Here is a 23,821-nt window from a genome sequence, read left to right as displayed (position 1 = left end):
ACTGATTTTGGTGAAGACTAGGAGATATCAAAATGCCTTCCCAATCAGGAAGATTAATCCAGGGGCTTAATCCATGATGGTGTGGTTTGCATTTTTGTCTGCCACCTTATATGGCAATATAACGTATCCAGAACTATCCCCAGAGAAATAATGTTTATGCTAGAGAAAAATAATTGCTTTATTACCAGAATCACACATAAGCTAGAAATTATCTCGAGGATTGGTCCCTGCTTCCAGTATATAAGTATGTGCTTTGAAATCAGTTGAGGGGTTGTTGTGTGTGTGTGTGTGTGTGTGTGTGTGTGTGTGTGTGTGTGTGTGTGTACCATTATATTTCAATGTAACTGGGTTACTTCTGTAATAAAAGTTTTACTCTGAGGAGTACATAGGCTTTACCAGACTGGTAAAGGTTGACATCCAAAAAGGTTAAGAACCCCTGCTCCAGAAGGTGAAACGAGACAAGCTCAAGATTTTTTAGATCCAGAAATACGGAAATTCTCCATCCGGATAAATTCTCCACGTGCCCCACTCGTCGCCCACAAAGCTCCCGCTTTCGGGGCCAGCAACCCAAGCTGGGCAGGAGCCCGGAGGGGGCGGAGCTAGGAGGCAGGTGGGGTGACGTAAGAGTTTGCTGGGTGTCCCCCCAGCCATTCTAGAAGGAGAAGCCCGAGCCGTGTACTACGCCTCCCCACCCCCCACCCCCCATCCCGGAGACAAGTGGGGAAACTGACCCTAGGAGAGGGAGCGGGCGCTAAAGACTCCTACCCGTCCCAGCGCCTCCGGCGGGGGAGGGCAGCAGGTGCGTCCTCGCGCGGGGCGGCGGCAGTTGCCAGGGTAACACGCTCCCGGAAGTCCCCTGAGCCTCGAGGAAGGCGATCCTGACCCGCGGTGGCACCTACTGCGGCGGCTGCGGTCCCGGCGGAAGATGGCGGAGGGAGGGGCTGCTCGCCTGGGCGGGGACCGGGAGGAGGAGGCTGCGGTGGCCCCGGCCTCAGCCCCGCCGACCCCGGGGGGGCATCGCCAGGAGAAGAGGCCCTCGGGGTCGCGGGCCGGGCCCAGGCCTCCCACCGCCCGCGATCTGCAGGTAGGGAAGGAGAGGAACGCCCGGGGCAGCCTCGGCGGAGCCAGGCCCAGCCTGGGGGCGAGCGTGGGGGGTGCAGGGGGGCTCCCGCCCATCCTCCTCCCCTCCCCCAACGAGCTGGTGCCCTCTCCCGCTTGTGCACGGGGCGGGGGCTCAAGCTAGAGTCTTGCTCCGAAATCCCCCCTCCCATGACCTTCCCCAACCCCGCAAGCCCCTCCCCGCCCCGGTACTTTGCTGTGTTTACCCTTCTGCTTCCCTTATCCCGCCTCCCCCCAAAAAGAGGGCAGGGGCTCGGGGCAGTGGTGGGGTTCAGGGGGAGGGCTGAGCGTTGTAGGAACAAGGGAGAAAGAACAGGCCGGGGCTCTCCCTAGCTCCCCGAGCCTTCTCCATCGTCACCGCGGAAAGGCACCGTCGCCCTGTTATATCCTTGTGTCAAGATGCACGAGGGACAGTGGAGCCCTGTGGAAGTGAAAACTTTGTGGAAATTAGATCCCGGACCTTATTTTCTCATCTCTCCCACCAGATTGCTTTTCCCATTCCTCCTCGTCCACTCCCAGCCTGCCTATTTTATCTCCGTATACTGTTGTCGAAACCGGATTAGCAGTAGTTCTTTTGCAATTTTTTGTGACCCGACTTCACGGTCTAGCCAGTGTTAATACAAATTTTATCCAGAAGAAAACCCTCACGTAGAAGATGTACACATAGAAGCATGGGTACTTAAAAAAAAAATTCTTGGTTTCTCTACAGCCCTGGAATATTTTAAAGAGCTGAAATTTTAATAAATATTTTAGGGGCTTTCCTAGATAGCCTTTTGTTTCTTCCATTTTAGTAGGTGATGAATATGGACCGCTTTTCCTTGAGAGGCTTGTTGAGTGGTATCCTGGGTCAATCAGTAAACATTTATTAAGTGTCTGCTCTATGGCAGGTAGTGTACTAAGCGCTGGGGATACAGAAAGGCAATAGACACTTCCTGCCCTCAAGGAACTCACAGTGTAATGGGAGAGGCAAACAAATAATGCACAAACAAGCTCTATACAGGAAAAATAGGAATAATTAGAAGAAGGAAGGCTTTAGAATTAAGAAGGTTCGGGAAAAGCTTCCTGTAAAAGATTAGATTTTAGTTGGGGGAAGCTAGTAGGCAGAAAAATAGTGGATAGAGTAACTTCTGGTCAGGAATATCTGGGTTCAGAGCTGGCTATTGAAATTAATTAGCCCAGTGACAGTCTTTGAGCCTCTATAGATTCTTTCATCATGCTGATAAATGTAGAGAAATGAAGTGAAAGTATAAGTGTGAGCCTTGAAAACAGTTGAGAGAAACATGGTTAGGCTGTTTCTCTCCTTGAGAGAGAGAAACAATTTGATACTGTAACAACTTTAGAGTTGTTAAATACAAATGCCATGCTCAGGAAAGCTCATAGTATAGTAAAATTCAATGCTTTATCTGTTTTCCTAGACAAATTTCAGTAAACCCATGGTTGTTTTCCATCTTTGAAAATCTGCATCTCACGAAAGAACGTTCAGTTTAGATCAGTAATCCATTTAAGAAATAACTACAATTCCTAAGTGAAGAAACTCTTCAGTCAATTAATAATCTCATTAATATATATGTGTATTTATATGTATGTATATTATATTATTCTTTTCAAGTTATCCATCCTTTTTCATCCCGTGCAATTCTAGTTACAACCTCCCATAAACCTACCTTAGAGTATCTATCCAACTCACTGAAGACCCACAGTTATTACTCACCCTAGGATTGTCGCACTTAACTTTACAAATAATACATTTCATACATTCCCTGGATGATCTCTTTTACACCATTCCTTGTGTAACTGTACATTCTTTTTCTTAATTAAGAATGTTTTATTGATGCATTTATTTTTTTTATACCACAATTACTCCTCTGTAACACTTGCCTCTCCCTCTATAATACCCTTCCTTTTATTAAAAAATTAAGCAAAACTGATTTAGCAACAGGCCTCACACAATAAAGAGAATGTAACATTCTATAGTCTACCAACTCCAAGAGGATATTCCAGCATCAGTTCTCAGTGAATAATGTTAGTCACTGTATTTGGTCTGAATTAGATTGTCTTCATTTACATTATGATCATTCCTTTTACATTATATTCTCCTTACATTATAATCATTTCTTTGCTCCATATCAGTTCTTACAAGTTTTCCCAGGTTTCTCTGAATTCCTTATATTTATCATTCCTTATAGCTCAGTAATATTTTCATAATATTAAAATACTACGATATATCCAGCTGTTCTTTCCATTGCCCTTTCGGTCACTCACAATTTTGATTCTTTGAAATTTATGACGTTCCATGATGTATAGCTATTTAGCATAGTATCCAGCTGCAGTCCAGTTACTAGTTACTAGACTGTAGTCCACTAGAAAATATTCTTTAAAAAAAAATTTTTTTGTGTCAAAAAGCAGTTTTTCATTAAAAATACTGTATAATTTCCCAGTGGCATTCTGGTCCTCTTTTTTTCTTCCATTGTATGGAAGATGGATTAGAGTAGGGAGACACTTGGGTCAGAGAGATAAATTAGGGAGACATTGCAATGAGTTCCTGAACTAACGTGGTGGCTGTGTGAGTGGCAAGAAAGAGATGGATAGAAGCTATTTTGGGGGAATAGAAAAGCAAGATTTGTCAGCTGGCTGGATATAGTGGGTGAAAAGGAGAAGGAGAAGTCAAGGTTATGAACTTTGGAGACCAGAAGGATGGTAGTACCTTTTCTGATAATAGAGACATTTGGTAGAAATATGGGTTGGGGGATGAGAAGGAAGATAATGAGTTCTGGCCTTTTTATGTAGTCTGAGACAGTTTGAAATGTCCAGTAGGCAGTTGGTTATATTGGATATACTGATCTATGAGTCATCTGCATAGAGATGTTAATTAAACTCTTGGGAGCTGATGAGGTCACTAAGGGAGAGTTTAGAAAAAGAAGAGTGAGAAAAAAAAAAGAGTGGACTAGGGATAATATATGTAAAATGAATCGGTGCAGGGAAGCTAGGTGGCACAGTGGATAGAGCACCGGCCCTGAAGTCAGGAGGACCTGAGTTCAAATACAGCTTCAGACCAAACACTTGACACTTACTAGCTGTGTAACCTTGGGCAAGTCACTTAACTCCAGTTGCCTAAAAATAAAATTGAATCAGTGAGACACAGATGATAGGCCAACAAAGGATACAGAGAAGGGGCTAGTCGGTAGGAGAGCCAAGAGAGAGCACTGTCATGAAAACCTAGAAGAGAGAGAATATCCGGGAGAAGGTGGTCATCAATGTGAAACCTTGCAGAGAAATCCGAGAAGAATGAAGACTGAGAAAAGACCATAAAATGTGAGAGTAAAGAGATGGTTGTTAACTTTGGAGAAAATAGTTTTAGTTGAGTGATGAGGTCATAAGCCAAATTGAAAAAGATTGAGAAATAGGTTAGAGGAGAGGAAATAGAGGCTTATTTAAATAACATATTATCTTGTTATGATATTGTTATGGTATCAGTTTCATTTTTTTTTTGTAAAGATGTGTAATAAAGGGAAACCTACTGCTTCCCAAAGCAGAACATTCTACTTTTAGGTATCTCTAATTATTAGAAATCATGCCCTTATATTGAATCTAAATCTTCCTGCTTGTAATTTCTACCTATTATTCCTACTTTTGCCCTCTGGGCCAAAACAAGTTAAGTCTAATCATTCTTCCTGGGGACAACCATTCATATTGAAGAAGGCTGTCACATCCACCAAATCTTTTCTTCTTGTAGCTAAATTTCCTCTGTTCCAGTCATCTTATGGCATGATTCTAAAACTATTTACCAGCTTTTTTGCCTCCTAAACATTCTCCAACTGATCTATTTCCTAATTAAAATGTGATTCCCAGGACTGAATATAATACTCCAGATGTGTTCTGATCAGGAAAGAGTGCCAGCAACATTCATTTGGTAGAGAATGTCCTTCACGTGGCTACTCAAACAATTTTCCTAATGTACCAGACTGTGAAACCTTACAATGCAACATGATTCTATTATTCTATAAACATAATTATATTGCTCAACTTTTTTTTTTGTAACTTGACATTTTGCAATTGTATCTCAAATGTATTTATGGGAACCTGCTATTTAAAGAATCTTTGTGGTGAATATTTTTCAAGCAAGGAAATTTTATTCAATACACTGTTCATTCCCTAATTTATTTTCTAAGTTCCAGTTTTTGGGGTATTGTGTTTTGTTAAAGCAGGACATAGCAATAGAATGAAATTTTGCAATCTGCCAACTCACTATCATACTTAATTGCTATAGCCTAGTTTAAAAATTTTCTTTTAAGACTGTGTTTTGCATAAATTATGACTTCATCACTTTTAAATTGCCATTATGTTCTTATGACATCAGATGACAGTGATTTATTCCAGGAATCTGATTCACTGTGGGAAACTGCAATAAAGGAACTCTGACTCTGAATTCAAGTGCTTCCTTAAGTGTTTAGTACAGTTTTAGTAGCAGTGGACTAGCCTACTAGATTGCCTTCCACCCTCCAACACTGCAGAGGTAAGGGGGTGGGAGCAGGGATTGGGGAATCAAGATTTTTCTACCTGATTTAATGTTTTGTTCAATAGACTTTTGGATTAGACAGTTGGGATGCTCAGGAAGAGAGGCTTCCATAGCCTTAGAAGCTTTTAACCATGCTGTGATATACATATATGTGTATATAAGTATGTGTGTGTATATATATGCATAGCTTGTTGTTGTTATAATTTCAGTTGTGTCTGACTCTTTGTGACCCCATTTGGAATTTTTACTGGAGTGGTTTGCCATTTCCTCCACCAGCTCATTTTACAGATAAGGAAACTGGGGCAAACAGGGTTAAGTGAGTTGTCCAGAGTCATACAGCTAGTAAGTGTATGAGTCCAGATTTGAACTCAGGAAGATGAGTTTTCCTGACTCCAGGTCCAGCACACTGTCCTCTTGCTAAGGACAACCCCTCTACATATATACTTAAATCCATTCCCTTCCAAATTCTCCAGCAAGCTATATCCTCAATCATTGCCACCACCCCCCAAAATTCAACCTATCCTTATCAACTAGTTTCTTTCCTATTGCCTTCAAACATTCTCAAGTCTCCCAATCCTTAAAAAACCTTTACTAGACCCCTCTATCTCCTAAAACTATCATCCTATGTCTCTTCAACCTTTTTCAGCTAAACTACTTTAAAAAGTTGCCCTATGCTTGCTACCTCTGCTTCCTCTCCTGTCATTCACTCTCTGCAATCTGACTTTCAACTGCAATGATTCTCTCAAATGAGCAAAGATCTCTCACTTGTCTAATCTGATGGTCTTTTCATAGTCCTAATCCTTCTCAGCCTACCTGGCAAATTTGACCATTTTCTCCTGCTTGTCTTTCCTCTCTGGGTTTTCATGACACTATTCTCTCCTAGTTTGCCTCCCTCTCTGACTGCTCCTTCTTAGTTTCCTTTGCTGCCTTATTATCCACACACACCCTGTGATTGTGAATGTTCTTCAAGGTTCTCTCTCTTGGGCCTTTCCTCTCTGTTCTCAGTAATGGCATAAGATCCTGTGAGTTTAAATATCATCTTTATGCAAATGATTCTCATCCATATACCCAGCCCTAGTCTGTCCTCTTAAGCTTCAGTTCCATATTTTTGTTGTCGTTGAGTTGTTTCAGTCATTTGGGGTTTTCTTGGAAAAGATACTGGAGTGGTTTGACATTTCCTTCTCTAGCTCATTTTACAAATGAGGAAACAGAGACAAACAGGGTTAAGTGATTTGCCCAGGGTCACACAACTAGCAAATGTCTGAGGCTGAATTTGCACTCAGGTCCTCCTGACTATGTGGTGAACACTCTATCTGCTGCACCAGCTAACTGCCAATATTACCGTTTCCTGTTGGACATTTAAAATTGGATATGCTGGAGACTCTTGAACTCTTTTAAAACTGAGTTCATCCTCTTTCCCCAAAAAACTCTCTTACAAACTTACTTATTTGCCAAAGGCACTACTATCTTTCCAGTAAATCAGGTTGATAATCTCAGTATTTTCTTCAACTCTTCCCTCTCTCACCCATTTGGAATCTTTCTTGCTAACTAACTAGCTGTGTGAATTTGGGCAAGTCACCTCTCTGGGCCTCAGTTTCTTTTCCTGTTAAGGAAGTTTGAGTAGATGCTCTCTAAGGCTTCTCCCAGCACCAGAGGTCTATTTTCAGTTTCTTTTTTATACTTGTGTGTGTATATATGTGTGTGTGTACACATATACATATACACACTTTAATTTATATATAAATACACTTGTCTGTGTATGTGTATATGTATATATACATATATACCTAAACATATAAAACCTTTTTGAATTTCAATTTCAAAAACAAATTCATCTGTACTTCCATTTGTAAATATTTGGATCCATTCACTCTACAAATATTTGTTAAGCAGTGACTTTTTGTACGTACTCTGCCAGATTCTAGGGCTGCAATGATAAAAAAAAATGACATACTACTTCTGTGCAAAGAGTTTATTTCATGTTTGGTTGGAATGTACATAGATAAGTATTATACATGGTGTTGGGGAATGGTACGGCAAAGGAGAGATACAAGACAAAGTGCTCTAGAAAAATTTGAAGAGATAAGGAACACTTTTACCTGGGAGAACAAGGAAAGGCTTATGGAGGTGGTAGCACCAAAGCTTAAGTGAGAAATATTTTGAAAGGTATGAGGGAGTGCATTCATGAATGCATGAAGTAGGAGATGGTATGTCTGGTTTGGCGAACAGTTAGTAGTCTAGTCCAAATAGAACATAGAGTACTCACCTTTTTCCCTTTACTAGTGTAGTAGCCTTCTGTGTGGTCTCTCTGTCTCAAGTCTCTATCCCCACTTCAATTCATTTTTCATGTAGCACAGGACTGACCATGGCACTTATTTACTTAATAAACTCAAATCGCTCCCTTAGAATGAAATGTAAACTCCTCAGTTTGGTTTTAAAGCCTTTTGTGACCCAGTCCCAACCCACATTTGTAGTCTTCTTATACATATTACTCCCCTTCCCATCCGGTACCATCCAGCCAAACTGGCTTTTTTGCTTATTGTCTCACAGGATACTCCATCTCCAACCTCCATGTCTTTGCCCTAGCTATCCTCCATTTTATCCTTATCTCTGACTTTTTAAGAGTCCTTACAAGTTTCCTTCCAGGCTCAGCTCAAGCATCCTCAAATTATCTCATATTTATTTTGTATATATTTATAGGTATATGTTGGTTCCTCCAATAGAATGTGAGCTCCTTGAGGACAGGTATAGTTTTACTTTTTGCTCTTTATCCTCAGTGCCTGGTTCATGATAAATGCTTAATAAATGCTAGTTGACTGATTGAAGTAGAATAAGGTGAAATAGGACTAGTAAGTTAAGATTGGGAAGGTATTTAAATGTCTGGTAGGCTAAGAGGTTTCCGTTTTATCCTGTTATCGCAGAGGAACTTCGGAAGATTTTTTTGAACATAGGAGTACATGGTCAGATTTGTACTAAGGGAATTTCTTATTTTGGCAGCTTTGTAAAAGAAAGTGGAGAAATTGAAGGAAGAGAGATCAGTTAGGAGTCTGCTAAAGCATTTTACGCATAAAGTGGCTGTCTGAGCTAGGCTATGCTTTTGTGGTGAGATGGTTTTATGTCATTTATAACTACATGTGTTGTTATTAAGCTCTTAATTATTTTCTCAAACTTAAATATGAGTGATATAGTATGGTAACTAAATAAAGTATAAGGAATTTGAACAGTTTAGTGTTATCTATACTTCAGTGATTTAACAGCTTAGTTAAATGATTTTGTGGAATTTAAGGGAAAAAAATCTAGAAAAAAATTTACAAAAGCATTGAAGAGAATAAAAAATTCTTTTAATTAAAAGTAATATCATTCTCACTTTTAGTGTTTGGAAGCATCAAACAGAAAAGTGAATATAATAGAATTTTGTGTATTCATAGTGTATTCCTAAATTAACCCATTTGGTAATAATTCTATTTATATATTAAAGAAAAATGTCCCTCTCCTTTCTTATAAATAGGGTCAAGTATTCCTTTTCTGATTGAAAAGGAACCTTTACCATTTCCTTAGTAATACATGTTTTGTGTGTGTGTGTGTGTGTGTGTGTGTGTGTGTGTGTGTGTGCATGTTTGACTTTTTACTTGACCAGAAAAGTTTATTTCTAGTGTTACGTATTTTTACAACAAGCCTTTTCTGTCTTGTAGTTGGCCTTAGCAGAATTATATGAAGATGAAGTTAAGTGCAGATCATCATTTCAATCTGACAAACCCAAAGCTAAAGTATTTAAAAGCCCAAGAACACCACCTCAAAAGTAAGTGTTCTTTAAGTTCTGTAATATTTTATTATTAATCTTGAGTTTGTAATAAGTTTAGAGATTTAGACTAGAAAAAGTAACTTTAAGTCATTTTTCACAAAAGTATGATAAACATGAGTCATCCTGGTACCTTAAATTTTTACGTATATTTTAACGTTATTTCCTGTAGGCAACATATTCTTGCATTGCTTTTTTATTCATTCAATAATGCCTTTTAGTCAGTCAGTCAACATTTATTGAGCATCTTTTATGTGAAAATCTGACTCTTTTGTCTTCTTCTTATTCCAGATGCCATTCTTATTCTGGGATTGCCCCCCCTTCCTTATTCTGATTTTGTTTTCTTTCACTTGATATGTATAGCTCAAATTAACTTATTCTACTTAAGTTTCATTCAGTAGTTAACCAAAAAATATTACTGTTGTTTTTAATTCCCCTGTGGTAGTTTAATTGAGAGAACCATTTCTTTGTACATTTGCAATGTATAGCTGTCAATTAAAGTACTTATTACCCATACTACATGAACAGTCAAGTGCCACAAAGAGATTGATAATCCCCAAAGGCTCAAGAATAGCAGTTTTCCCAGTCTCCTGTGCCTGCTTCCAGACTGGTCCTTGCAGCATTAATCAAGGTTGTAACTCTGTAGAGAAGGGACCTATCATCCCCAACAACAGCAACCAATGACTAACTGCCACTGACAAGGCAAACAAACCAGGCTAACTGAAGCAGCAACAGGAGGTACAGAGTGCCAGGTGGATCAAACCACCTTGACTGTTACATCCTCTCAGAATGTGATGAAGATAACCTAGGATCCTATGTCCAAGAGCCTCATAAATATCAGTGCTCATCTCGAGACCACCAGCCCTTCTTCCCACCTGACCTTTGCAGACATGATTAGAGGGAGCCATTCTTTTGGGAAAAGGTCTCAACATCTCTACTAGCACCAACACATTTCTAGTCAACTGCCACAAACAAATAAGTAAGCCCAAGGCCCCTGAAATCATCTCTACTTCTAGCTTAATTCTTGCATACTGTGAGTTCTCTCGATTTGCAATCTGCCCTTTACTGTAAGTATTTTGGGGAAATTTTCTTATCTTATTTCCTGAAATAACCTTCTTTCATTGCAGCATGGTGCTATGGAATGAGTGTTAGTTTTGGAATAAGGAGGGGTCTAGTCTCAAGCCACTTAACCTTGTTGAGCCTTAGTTTCTTAATCTCTACAGTGAGGATAATATCTGTAGTATCTACCTCCTTCAAAGGGTTATTATAATGAGAGATCATATGAAAATACATAGGTCCTAGAGGAGAGATCCTGAACCTCTGGTAAGGACTGAGGACAGGCTGTCCCAACTAGACTTGAGTTTGGCCTGGTCCTAGTCCTGGTCTTATGAATTATAAATAAGTCATTCAGTCTCGTGAAGATGCAGATAATAGAACAAAGTGGCTGTTAGCCAGTGAGCACTCCCACTGCTATGCTTGAGACCTACCCTCTCTACCAAAACTCCAGATTTTTATCTCTTCAGTTTTGTCCTATTTGTGAACAAGAATAAAATAATTTGAAGCAAGGTATCTTCCCTTACAGAGAAGCTCCGAAAATATTATCCCACCATAATTTCAGAAACTATATGAGCTGCTCTGTTATCTTTTCAGTGCTGAAGAAGAAGGCAGAGCTATAATAACTGTAGAAATAGCTTTTATTTTCAATGCTGCTCCTTAAAGGTCATCAGTTCCTTCATGGAAGTCATGGTCCCTGAAGCAGAAAAAGACTGTTTATATCTGGCTCATGTAACCAATCCATATCCCTGAGCAAATGAGAAGAGAGGTCTCTCCTTAAATCTCAGAGCAGAATAGTTCCATATTTTACCTATCTAGGACTGTCTGCTAGAATAGTAAGAGAAGCATGATTGAATTAGGAATAAAATTAGGCAGCATTAAGTGAGGAAAAATCTTTTCTTTATTACCTTTAAATATGCTTAACTTTAACACTAGGAACTATGGAAATAACCAGAACTCCAAAGCTAGAAGAGAACCTTATTTGGACATCAGCCTAGATAGCCTTGGTCAACCTTGGTCATAGGGACAGGAATACCCAAGTACTTGACCCCAGATAGGTTTTCCAGGAGAACTTGGATAAGAATGGTTAGATGGTAGTTAATAGTCCCCTGCCCAGGCTACATAGTTACTTCCCTTCCTATTTTGTTATTATGTGGTCCTGGAAACAGAGGGAGCATTGGGAGTAGATTAGAGAGGAACCTAGGCCTGCCTCAGCATTGATACTGTTTCTAGAAATGAGATTTCCTCAAACATGGGACCTAGTAAGCTGATATGTTTCTATATTTTACCTTCTCACTCCCCAATTTCCTATCTTCATCTGGAGGTCCTGTGAAGTAGGATTCCTGGGACCCAGCTAGGTTTATTACTTCCCTTTATACTGTGTCCTCCACTAGATCCATTTAGAAGTAAGAGTTTGGATATTCTGAACTTTACACTAGAGATGCAATAAAGAAATCTCTGTATATGGAAGCAGCAATAAGACTGTTAATGGATTATAAACCACCTATGTTATGAGTTATAACAATTCGTCAGACTGTTTTAAAAAATTAGACAATATATTTAAAGTGGTTTTCAAGCCTTAAAGTGCTATTGTGTAAATGTCAGAAGCTAATTATTATTTTTTCCCAAAAGTCTCAATAATTCTTATATTTTCCTCATCTCTCTTTTTTTAGACTTGGTACTTTTGTGTGTGTAGCTTTTACATCTGTATCCAGTGGGTTGATTTCCTGGACTTATTTTTCCTGCTTCCTCTGTTGTGTCTTCCATTCTAGTCTTTAGTGAAGTAGTTATTTTTTTTAGTTAATGTATTGTCCAGAGTTTTATTAGTCATACTCCATTTTGTCTTTATTGTCTCATGGTATTTTTTACTGATTTCACTTCTTCCTTTAAATTTTTTTTCTTATTCATTCTGTTTGTTTTGAGAATATTTTAGCCCTGCTTTAGTATTATTGTAGATGTTTCAGATATTTTTTCTTACATTTTTGCTTCGGGTTTTTTTTCTGGTATGAGAGAGAGTATGTGGGTGGGGGTATATTTTTGTGCAGACTTGTTATTTCATTAGTACATAGCCTCTGACATGGAAACATCAATTAACAGAGAAGAACTCTTACTCTCTTAGTTACCAAAGAGATCAAGAAATTTAGTCACTTTGCCATGGTTACACAGATTGTTATGTCAGAGGTAGGATTTGAACTCACATCTTTCTTACTCCAAGGCTGACCCTCTATCCATTATGCCACACTACTTCACTTCTTTTAATACTTTTAATTCTTTCAATGTTTGCTTTTTTCATTGTAACTAAACTTGTGTTTACTTATTCTGGTCTTTCTCTTTCCCTCCCTTCCAAAAAGTACACTTTTAAAGTGAGAGGCCTTCAGCCAGAGTGTTGTGCAGTTTTTAGGCTTTTCCATTAACCCAAAGGGAAAAAAAACCCGTCATGTTTAGATTGGAACACTGATGCAGCCTCTTTGGTGGGAGAAGAGTTTTGATTAGATTTCCTGGATCATGTTCCTTTCACAACACAGTTTTCCTCAAAAAACTTCCCTAAAGTTTGCCTTCTGTGGTATTTTGCAGAAGTTTCTGCTGAATGTATTTCAGTGTCAGACATGTGGCTATAAGTTTCATGAGTACTGTAAGTGCTAAGGTCCCCACTGTGTATATGGATTGGGGTAATATCAGACAGCTTTTATTGTTTCCACATTCCGGTGTTGGTGATAGTGGTGTACCAACACTACTTCACCTAACAACACAAGAAACAAGAGTCTGTTTCCCAAATCCCTATTAGTTTCCAGTACAGTGTTCCACGCCCCATGCCCTCACATTCAGAATGTCACCTCTGTCCTCAGAGGGCTCCCTTTTCCAGAGGCAGAGGTGCACATCTACCCCAAATGTCCATATGGTCAGCACCACCATGCCATTGGACAGTCAAATTATAGAGAAGATCATCTCTTGAGTGGAGGGATCAGAGATGACTTTTTTGGAGGAAATGACACCTAATCTGAGCTTTAAATAGTGAGACAGTATTCCAAAGAACAGGACAGCATGCACAAAAGGATGGAGGTTACAAAGTGTCAGTGTCAGGATGGGTAACCATCCATTTTGTTTGGAGCATAGGATTCATTATACAGAATATGATTTTGTACAAATGAAAATTATTTCACATAATAGAGCAAATAACAAGATGAATATGTATAAGAAAAATGTTGGGACTACTTTGAGAATCCATTGGAAGGGAAGGCTCAGGAGTTAATGCAAATTCTTCTGCTCCATGACAGATCTGAAGGAGTTCCAGGGAATTGCTTTTGGTACCTTAAAAGGCAGGCCTAAAATAAGCCTATCCAATAGAAATTGTCTTGATTTCTGTAGTCTTCCAATAGGAGAAGTATAATAAAGATGCCATTCAAATGTAAGATACAGTAAGTCCTGAATAGCTCAAGTAATTTTTAACTTTTACATTCTCTACTTTTTGAAGAAAGACACAAATGACCAAAAAAAGATAGTATCATGGATTCAATTAAAAATAGCAATTCCAAACTATATCTTAGAGTCAGTATGCATTCAGCCTAGTCTGTTATTCCTTTCATTCTACAATGGAAATTGATTTTTTAGAATGTAGTTGCCATGCCCAAGCCTTTGGTTTTATTTAACTCACCTATGACCTCTGATGACATTAGGGTTCTGAGGGAATCCTCATATCATCTTCCTCTATAAGAGTGTAAACACTTTAAAAAAAAAAAGAAGAAGAAATTGACCCCCAAAGCTTTTATAGTTAGTATGGCTTAAGTATTCCAAATAATTATGGTTAGGCCACTGTTTTTATGTATTCACTTGACAGATTCTGTATTTTGACAATTCCTATTGAGTAATGCTTTAGTTTCAAATTTTTAATATTTTGTGATTGTGTCTACATGGAACTAGTGAGTCAAGTGCCCACAGATACTAGACATGTTTTGGGGAGAATATATCCCACACAGGGTTTGAGGGGGGAAATGTTTTATTGCTACTCCTCTTAGAGTGGTATCTTAGTAAATGCTTTGCTAAGAGCAAATTGGATGCACTGGCTGATTGTTAATGGTAAAGTTTTAGGAGTTTACCTGGAACCTGAGGTTAGTAACACTTCTTTGGGGACCAGTCTAGCAATGGTAGTTTGAGTTGGGAGAGCATATCAGAGAGGTTTGCTATATCCAGAAAGGCAGATGGTAGAGATACCTGAGTCTTTCCAAGGCAGAGTGAGTATGAGCAATAGCAGTACGTGGAGTGGGGGTTGGTGTTGGGGACTTCAGTATTGGAGCATAGTATACATAGGTTAATAGGTCCACTGTAGGATCGAGACTGAAATAGATACATGAGAATAGAGCAGTAGTGTTAGACTGGGGAAACAGGGAGGAATGGAAGGACTAGAGATCATTATGAGGACAAAGAATGACTTTAGGAGGAATGAACCAAAGGGAGAGATGGAAGGGCAGGCAGTTATCATCAGAGAGGGACATTTTAGAGTTCAGGATCTTTGAGATAAACGTAGTAATAGATGACATTTATGAGTGACAATTACCCTGACGGTAACACACCAACTTGGGGTGACTGAAGTGGAATGAAGACCTGTCATAAATGTTCAAAAATGATGTACCAGGGTACTCAAAATTGAAGGGTTCAGACATCAACATTGAAATATCGAAATACCCAAGTGGAAAAGCAGGCATAACAAGAATCTGAAGTCTTTGATAAGAGTGGGAGCATGAGTCTGAAAGGATAAGAAGTTGTAAATACTTCATACCTATTCAATAGAATATTGATCTTTTTTCTTTTTTGATTTAATGTCTTTTTCTAGTTCCTCAGACAGGGTATAATCTTGAATTGAATTTAATATTTAAATACTGCCTTGGTATTAAGCTCTCAGTTTGTTTCTAATAATCTGAATTTTTGCTTTGGCTTACATATTTTTACAAGTCTTCATATGCACAGTGTCACCTACCTAAGCTTTGGCTCCAAACATCTGAATAAAAGAAAAAAAAGCAGCTATACTACTAAAGAATTGCATAATTTTTCCTTTTCTGATAGTGTTTTCCATCCCATGTCAATTTGTGCCCTCTGCTACCTCTCTACCTATTTAGTAAACTCAGAAAGGAATTCATTGTTTTTGTTATTTTCCTCACAGGCTTTAATAAACATTATTGTACATTATAAGGTTCCAAGAAAATCAGTGAAATGACTCTTATTTTACAGAGTGACCAGTTATAGGTTAACATTTGTTAATATAATGGAAAATTAGTTATTTTCATTAAAAAGTAATTTACTTACATGTTAATACTTTCTAATCATGGACAATATTTAAAGGTTATACTCAGGTGAACATGAGTACAGTGGGCTACATATATCAGGACCTTCAAAGACAACTGGAAAAATTGTGAATGAACTTTTCAAAGAGGCAAAGGAGCATGGAGCAGTTCCTCTGAATGAAACCACGAGAGCTTCAGGTGATGGTAACAAATCTAAAGTAAGTGACAAATATCATGTTTTTGATTAGACCTTAACTGAAATATAGAAGGTTACAAGGTTCACATTTTTATTACTTGTTCCACTTTTGTAATCTTTGTGCATTATAATGCAGAGTCTTTATACATGTTTATTTCATATTTTTTAAATAAATGTGTATTTCATTTTTTATTCTTATAGATATTTAAAATAGTTGATTTTGTTCAAATTGTCTACAGTGGTTTCATAATTATTAAGATTGGGACATCATGGATATTTTGAAGAAGGATACTTATTATCTTTATGCTTGTATAATTTATGTGCTCCAAATGAAGCTTAAGTTTTAGTTTTCAGTTCACTACTAACAATCACACTGAAATATTCTATTAAGATTTTAAATAACTTCTTGTCAGTGTTGAAGAATAGCTAATGGAATTATGTGGTCTCAAGAAGAGAATATTTAAAATTAATCAGTAACCATCTTCAAGAATGTGAATTATGAATATAAGGTAGATGAATTCATTATACATGCCATGTTTTTAACTCATAAACTAAATTACCTTAAATTAGAAAAGCTGCAGATACAGCTGAGCCATCACATTCAAGTAAAAGTATTTTTAAAGATGAGTTCAATGTCTGTTCCCCAGTATAGCATGTAAAACCACATGTAAAATTGGAGCTTTTCTGTGGCATCTCTCTAAAATTTAGTTGAGGTATTTATTCATTATAAAACCATTACTTTTAAAGTTTTTGTGATGAATTTAATTTGATGTACTATACGCTTAATAAATAAATGTAAGTGTTTATCCTATTCCCTTTTCTATGCTTAAGATTATTTGAACTGAATCATCAGCTTTTAAGTCTCTGGGTTTTTCTTCCATAGACAAATTAACTTATTGCCTTACTACATTAGTTCTTTATACCACAGTGCCTTTGCTCTAATATTAAACCTCCTTATTAATTAGATAAATAAGCCTAATTACAAATAATCTAGTTCTTAAATGGTTGTGTTAATTAACATTGAAACTAAATAAAATTTTAGCTTACATATACATTTAATTTTTTAGTCATTTTTGGGTGGTGGATATCGATTGGGTGACTCCTCTCGAAAGAAATCAGAATATGTCTATGGAGAAAATCAACTACAAGATGTAAGTGGAATATTTGAAATTTACAATTTTTAAAAAACAACTTCTGGTTACCAGTGTTTTATGGTTTAAGGAATATCATGATTTTACTTCAGATGGAAGATTTTTTTGTTTAGTTGGGGGGGGTTTGTTTTGTTTTATATATTTAAAAATGTTTATAGTATTTTTGAATTTTTCACAGGACTTTAGAATCATAGATTTAGAGCTGGAAGAGATATTAATGGGCTTCTAATCACTAGATCATTTCACTCCCCCATTATTTTACAGATGAGGAAACTTAGGCCAAGGGGGATGTGACTTGCTAAAAGTTATACTGGGAATAAGTGGAAAAGTTAGAATTTGGAACTTAGGCCTACTGCAAACCTAGTACACTTTACACTTTACTCTTCCTATAAAACTTCATTTTGAATCCTTACCACCAACTCAGTCTTGCTCTTTTTAAAATTGTTTAAAGTAAAATTTATAATTAAAAATAACTTATAAGCTATATACTGTCCAGGTCTGTGTTATTTATATCGATTGAGTCCATTTGTAAAGATGAAGGCTTCAATAAGCACTTAATAAACTTAAGCTACTTATTGATATTGAGGTCCTTCATTTTTTAAACTGTTATTCAACCACCTTGATGCTAGCCAGTGTTGAAACTTTAATCTTAGCCTTGATCTGCTTTATCTCTGTAGAAAAATCTGTCAGGATCCTAAATGAAAGTCAGAGAACATTTACTGCAAAAATATTTCAAATAATCCAGAGGAAGGAGGAAAAAACCTAATATTTTTAAGTTGTATAAATAAATCAACAAAAATGTTTAGGAAACACCACTGACAAATGTCTTATAATGTTGCAAATGGCAAAATCCCAGCTATTCAAATCAATTACTGCATTTAAAAAAAATAAAAGCCAGTATTCATATAGAACTTTTAAAGTTTAAAGTTGTGTGTGTGTGTGTGTGTGTGTGTGTGTGTGTGTGTGTGTGTGTGTAAAATTTGATCCTCACAACAACTCTGTGAAATAAATTCTGGAGTTATGATCTTCATTTAACAGCTGAGGAAATGAACTGAGAAAGTATAAATGAATTGCATATTGTTAAGTCAGTCTTAAGACTTGAACTCAGAACTTCCTGATATCTGAACCAGTGCTCTGTGAGTTGTGTTCCAAGGTCTTTAAAGTCACTTTAAATGCTGAATCTGTTATGCTCAAATATATTTTAAATTACTCAGTTTCTTATTTGTAGCAACAAGCTGTTTGATTACATTTATTAATTATAAGGACTATTATAGCAGATTGTTAGCTTGCCTTACAGTTTTTTCAACAGTTTGCATCTTCCTACAGTGAAGCTAGTAGAAAATAGTGTATTATGTATTAAAAGCTGTTCATCCCAATAAGCTATGAGAAGAAATCCTATTGTTACTATCTCTTATGCAAATTGAACCATTTATATAAATCAAAATGGTTTTGAAACTTGATGGCAGGAATTGCAAGTTTAACAAAATCCAAATGCTGTAGTTAAGCTGGGCTTGAGATGCTTGGACATAACATATGATGCTTTTAAGATACAGTGCTTTCCTATTAGCACTAAGTTATCACTGACTAAATGAATTGTAACCCTTTAAGGAATTGTAAGAACCTTTATGATGCTTAAAGAAAACAGTCAGATCTCTGCTCTGAGAGGTAGTGTTCCCTGTAACAGCATTGCTTAGGTAACTTTTTTCTGCACTCATCTGACTTCATTGTGTCCCACTACACCCAATTCAGACGTTTCCCATGTCATCAGCTACTGCCAATGCTGCAATATCACAGTTGCCACACCAAAATCCTACCAGGACATTCAGAACTTTTCAGGTTGCCTGGACACTTCTAACTTGAGATGGTTCTTCACCAAAATTCAAATAAGAATGAGTACAAAGAGAGGTAGTAACATGCTTGTGGTTGCCATGGTCAGATACAGGAATGAGGCTAACTATCCCTCCCCTTACCTAATTCTTGGAAAGTAGCTCACTCACAGCCATGAAGGAAAAAATGCTACAGAGAAGCAAGTTGCTGCTGTTGTATATCTAATGAGTTCTGCCTCAGCAGTTAGGGAACCCTTGACATCTCCCATTGCACACTCCTGAATCATCTGCTCTTCCAGCTCAGCAGCCAATTGTGGGACTCTTCATCATCTCACAGGTTAAATCTTTCAGTAACAAATGACCAAAAGCATACCCCCAAAGTTTCATGTGGTAAACTAGACCAAAGCGGAGAATTTCTATACATGCTCTGTGGGCTAGACTATCCATATTATATGTTTCATCTTTCAGGCATATCTGCTAGAGTGCCCTCTTCCAAAAGTAGAACGATTATTTACCATAATCATTATTTCATCCTTCAAAAAGCTAAAGAACAAACATCAATCTCCCTTGGATCTATTTCACCACCAGGGAAGAACTGGTTGCTCAGTTAGAAATTATAAGACCCTTGAGGGGAAACTGGCCACTTCATCTTAGGGTTTGTGAAAGAAAAGGAAAGGAAAACTGGAAATGGCCTGATATTCACCCTATATTTTGGAGAGCATATTTTAAAGGTTCCAAAGAAAGGATAGGTACAAACCTATGACCTAATGTGCTACAAGGGAATTCAGCCTAGGAGGGATGGGGAGCTCTGAACAATGAAATCCTCTAGACTTAAAAAGAAACAGTTCTAATGAGGAAGAAATGGAGGAATTGTCTAAAGAGACCAGTGTGGTTGCATAGGAAATTCCCTATTCAAACTAGATCTTAATAATTCAAATTTTTGATCATACTCACTTGGAAGTCCCCTCCAATGAAGCAGATTGTTGCCCATGTATGCCTTTCTATCTCGTGCAAGTCTCATCTTGCTCTCATACATATTTGTCGTTGCCCACCCAGTATTCAAGCAACCTTCCTTACAGTCTCCTGACAGTGTGAGGATAGCAGTAAAGCACTTCTGCTGACCATCTGCCATCCCTTGCTCTTGTTATATAACCAGACCATCTTCTCTTCCTGTTGGTTCTTTGATGATGTCTTTTATTCCTACTTGCCTTAGGTTCTTCTTTGGTTATGTGTGGTGGCCTCTTCATTTTCTAATTTATTGGAGAACATCATATTCCATGTCTTGCTCCTATATGGCAGCACTGAGTAGGATGTGGATGTTAAAAAGATGGGCCTTTGCTTACATGGGAACTTTGGGGTCAGTAAAGGAACTTTGCAGATTTTCTGAATGCCATCCAAGGTGCTCTCCTCCTGTTTAACTCTGAACCAAACTCATTGTGCATCTGTATTGTCTGTTCCAGATGTAGATATTGATGAACAAGCTCTACATTTTGTTTGTCCAAATATGTTTTATAACCTGGGTAATAGACATTCTTCATCAGCTTGGTTTTACCTGTGTGCATAGTCAAGACGAATTCTCTTGAGTGATTATAGATCTCTTCCAGGAGGCTCTGCAATGTTTTGGGGCTTGATGCAATCAGCACAGTGTCAGTCTGCAGACAGGAGCATATGGAAGATCTCACCATCCCTAAGGAATCCCTCTTTGACCTGGACTCTGCACTAAATCTCTTCCTTCACAGTAGTGAATGCTTTTGGTGAGCATACATCTCCCTGTTTTATGCCTCGCCTGATGTTTATTGTCAAATGGCCATTGAAGAGGGTTATTTCTTTTGTTATCTTCCAGAGAGTCTTCTTTTGTTATCTTTTGTTATCTTCCAGAGAGTCATGAATGATTTCGGTGAATGGAGGTGAAACAATTTGTTACAAAAGAACCTGTAAGGAAGCATTTTGTTCTGCTGATTCAAATGCTTTTTCATAATCAGCATTAGTAAGCACAGGGATCTAAGTGTGGTCTGCTGTTGAATATCACTTCTGTAAGCCTGATTGTTCCCCACTGATAGTCTCATCAAGGATACCCTCAATTGTGTATAGATGACTCTCATAAGGATTTTGTTTAGATAGGAAAGTAGAGATATAGTTGAATAGTTATTGATATTCTCTTAGCTGTCTTTTTAGTATGGATAAAGTCTAAGATTTTTTTCCATCCTTTTAATTTTTTCTTCTCCTTCAGATATCTAGTATATAGGACCTTCACTGCCCTTGCAATTACATCTCCTTCTCTATACATTTGATGTATTCCGGTGGTTTCCCCCATCTCTATAATGCTATTTCTGTTTCCTTTAAAAGCATATCTGGTACTGCAGTATTAGGGTCCAAATGTGGTAGTTTCATTGTCCTTGATGATGAAAACTATTAAATGGTTTCTAAAAAACTCTTTTCCATTTTTCTTCTGTTCATAGTCTTCCTTCTGTTTTCATTACTTTAATGCACATGAGATAATTTTGATTAATTGGGTATCTTGCTGAGCCTTCATTAAACTGGTTTTTACCTTACACTGCTTCTCTTTGCTTTATGAGATGATACTGCTGATAATTGTACATCATCCTCTGTGAGATTTTACAAATTAGCTTTTATTCTTACTTAGTGTTGCCTTTGAGATGGTTGACAGCCATCTTTATTTGGCAGATAAGACAGGTGTTGCCAACTAATGTGCTTTCTGGCCTCTTTTTGGTCTCTTTTGTGGCAATTTCTTTGCAGAATTATTTGTATTTCATCCTTAGCAACCAATGTGTTAGGTAAGCTGCAGTTATTTTCATGGTGGTCTTTTTGCCAATCTTTATCATTTGTGCTATAATACATGGATGACAACACTTCTCATGTGATAATGTTTCTTGTTACCTTGGGGCGTATGGTAAAATCTACTGCATCAACTCCTTTCTTTGCATCTTCATAAAGTATAGCAATGAGTCATCTTTCCATTTTGCTACACCTTCCTCCTTTATTCTATTTCATTTATAACAAGAATGTCTAGATTCTTTTGATGGGATTTTTTCAGTAATATGTTCTCATTAGTCATTGGACAAGCATCTCACATTTAGAATACCAAAAGGCAAATTAAAGTTTATTGACATACTGAAAACTGATTTTTAGCACCCTCTAACACCTTTCACCTCCACGCCACCATTAGTAAAGATGTGGAAGCAGGGCTATAGAAAACTAAAAGACACTTTTTTCTTTGTTTCATTGGTTGCTAGACCAAACAGATTCATTACTAGTTGGCCAGCCTACTGCTATTGTGTCTTTCCTTAGTTAGCTAGGCTAATACTTGGAAAACAGACTCATTCTGTTGCCAGACCTATATGTTAAGCCTTTCCAGCATAATAGAGTCTACCAGAGCTTATGCTCTGTTTGCCTAGCCCTAAAGAACCCATAATCACCTCTACGTCAGTGTAGAACTTTGTGTAGGTAGAGTTTTAAATGTTCATGCACAAAAGCTAGAACAAAAAACAAGAAACAGGTTCAATTGACAAACAATAAATCTGTGCTTTGTGCCAGGCCCTATCTTAGGCACTTGGGATATAAATGCCAAAAATGAAAAAATCCCTATACTCAAGGAGTGTACATTCTAATGGGAGAGAGCAAGTACATTATGTAAGTTTATATAGAATAAATATAAATAAATATGTGGTACTTAAGGAGTGAGGGCACTAGTAGTTGGGGGAATCAGGAAAGGCTTTATGTAGAAGGTGGTACATGAGCATAAATGCATGGCATAATACTGTAATAATAGTGTCAGGAATGGTAAAGCTCAGAATGAGCTGGGAGTGGTGGAGAAAACAAAGAACAACAAAAAACACTTGTTGGTGTTATTTTCTCTTTGTGGGCTGAAGTGTGTTTTGGTTTGGGAGAAGTTTTTAAAATAATTTTTTGAAGAAAAAATCAAAGAAAGGGCTAGGACCATTCAAGTTGAATGGAATGATAATAACTAGGGATTTTGAAGCAGAGGCTGAATGACTAAGTCCTATTATATTGTATACTGAATTCTTTTTTAGGTTTGTATTTTACTAGGTGGACATTGAGGTCCCTTCCAACTCTGATATACTGGAAAATTATGAATTTGAAAGCATGTGTATATTTCGGCACAGATTAGAATAAAGCATAGTACCAAAAAAAAGCATCACTCACTTGATACAGGGCACATTTTGTAAAATCCACCCTTATTAGATATCTCATCCAAGTTATTGATTGTAAGACTAAAGTTGATTTTAATTTTCTGAGTAAGTTGTATAGTTTATTAATTTATTATATAGTTTTACCTCTAAAGACATTATCAAGACTTCATGACCCACAGGTAATTTTGGAAAGTTATATCCATTCTGTAGTCCAGATATATAATCTGCCAAGCAAAAGAATGATTTCGGATATGTTTTGGGCTCTGATATAAGTAATAGTGTGTCCTATTTTAGATTAAATAAATGGCTCTGTGTGTTGTTAGATAAGTTAATATTTGAAATATAGATAGTCATTTGTCCAAAAGATATTATTTTTACATGTTTAATTATTTGTTTTTGCTCAATAGGTTCAAATTTTGCTCAAACTTTGGAGCAATGGCTTCAGTTTAGATGATGGAGAATTAAGATCTTATTCTGATCCAACAAATGCCCAGTTTCTGGAATCTGTTAAAAGAGGGTAAGATATATATTGGTGGTAGTCTATCTTTTATGCAGTATTGAAAAATGGGGACTTTTTTTAATTAGACCATTATGATTCAGTATGAAAACTTAAGAGTTTTCAAGGAATGGCTACTAAAATGCAAAGCATTTGATATACTATGAAAAAATCATTATGTGTTTCTCCCTTATCAAATGGTTACTTCCTTAATACA

The 23,821-nt window shown here is 37.3% G+C and overlaps 1 protein-coding gene across 2 annotated transcripts in view; it reads left to right on the top strand.

Moving 5' to 3' along the window:
- Positions 1-662: 662 nt before the first annotated feature.
- Positions 663-23,821, top strand: part of UBXN2B (UBX domain protein 2B) — a 45,651-nt gene continuing 22,492 nt past the window's right edge. Inside the window, exons 1-5 of one of the 2 annotated variants that reach the window (XM_021005931.2) lie at positions 663-1,084; positions 9,328-9,434; positions 15,822-15,981; positions 17,027-17,110; positions 23,516-23,625. In XM_021005931.2, coding sequence (XP_020861590.1) covers positions 926-1,084; positions 9,328-9,434; positions 15,822-15,981; positions 17,027-17,110; positions 23,516-23,625 — 620 coding nt within the window. In that variant the 5' untranslated portion in view covers positions 663-925. The remainder of the gene's footprint in view (positions 1,085-9,327; positions 9,435-15,821; positions 15,982-17,026; positions 17,111-23,515; positions 23,626-23,821) is intronic. The other variant, XM_021005930.2, reaches the window with a different exon arrangement.

Source organism: Phascolarctos cinereus, unplaced genomic scaffold (assembly GCF_003287225.1).
Source record: "Phascolarctos cinereus isolate Bilbo 61053 unplaced genomic scaffold, phaCin_HiC Scaffold_4;HRSCAF=312, whole genome shotgun sequence".
In the NCBI taxonomy this organism is placed as follows: domain Eukaryota; kingdom Metazoa; phylum Chordata; class Mammalia; order Diprotodontia; family Phascolarctidae; genus Phascolarctos; species Phascolarctos cinereus.
The sequence above is the reverse complement of the archived record's forward strand: the minus strand, read 5'-3'. Positions and strand labels throughout refer to the sequence as shown.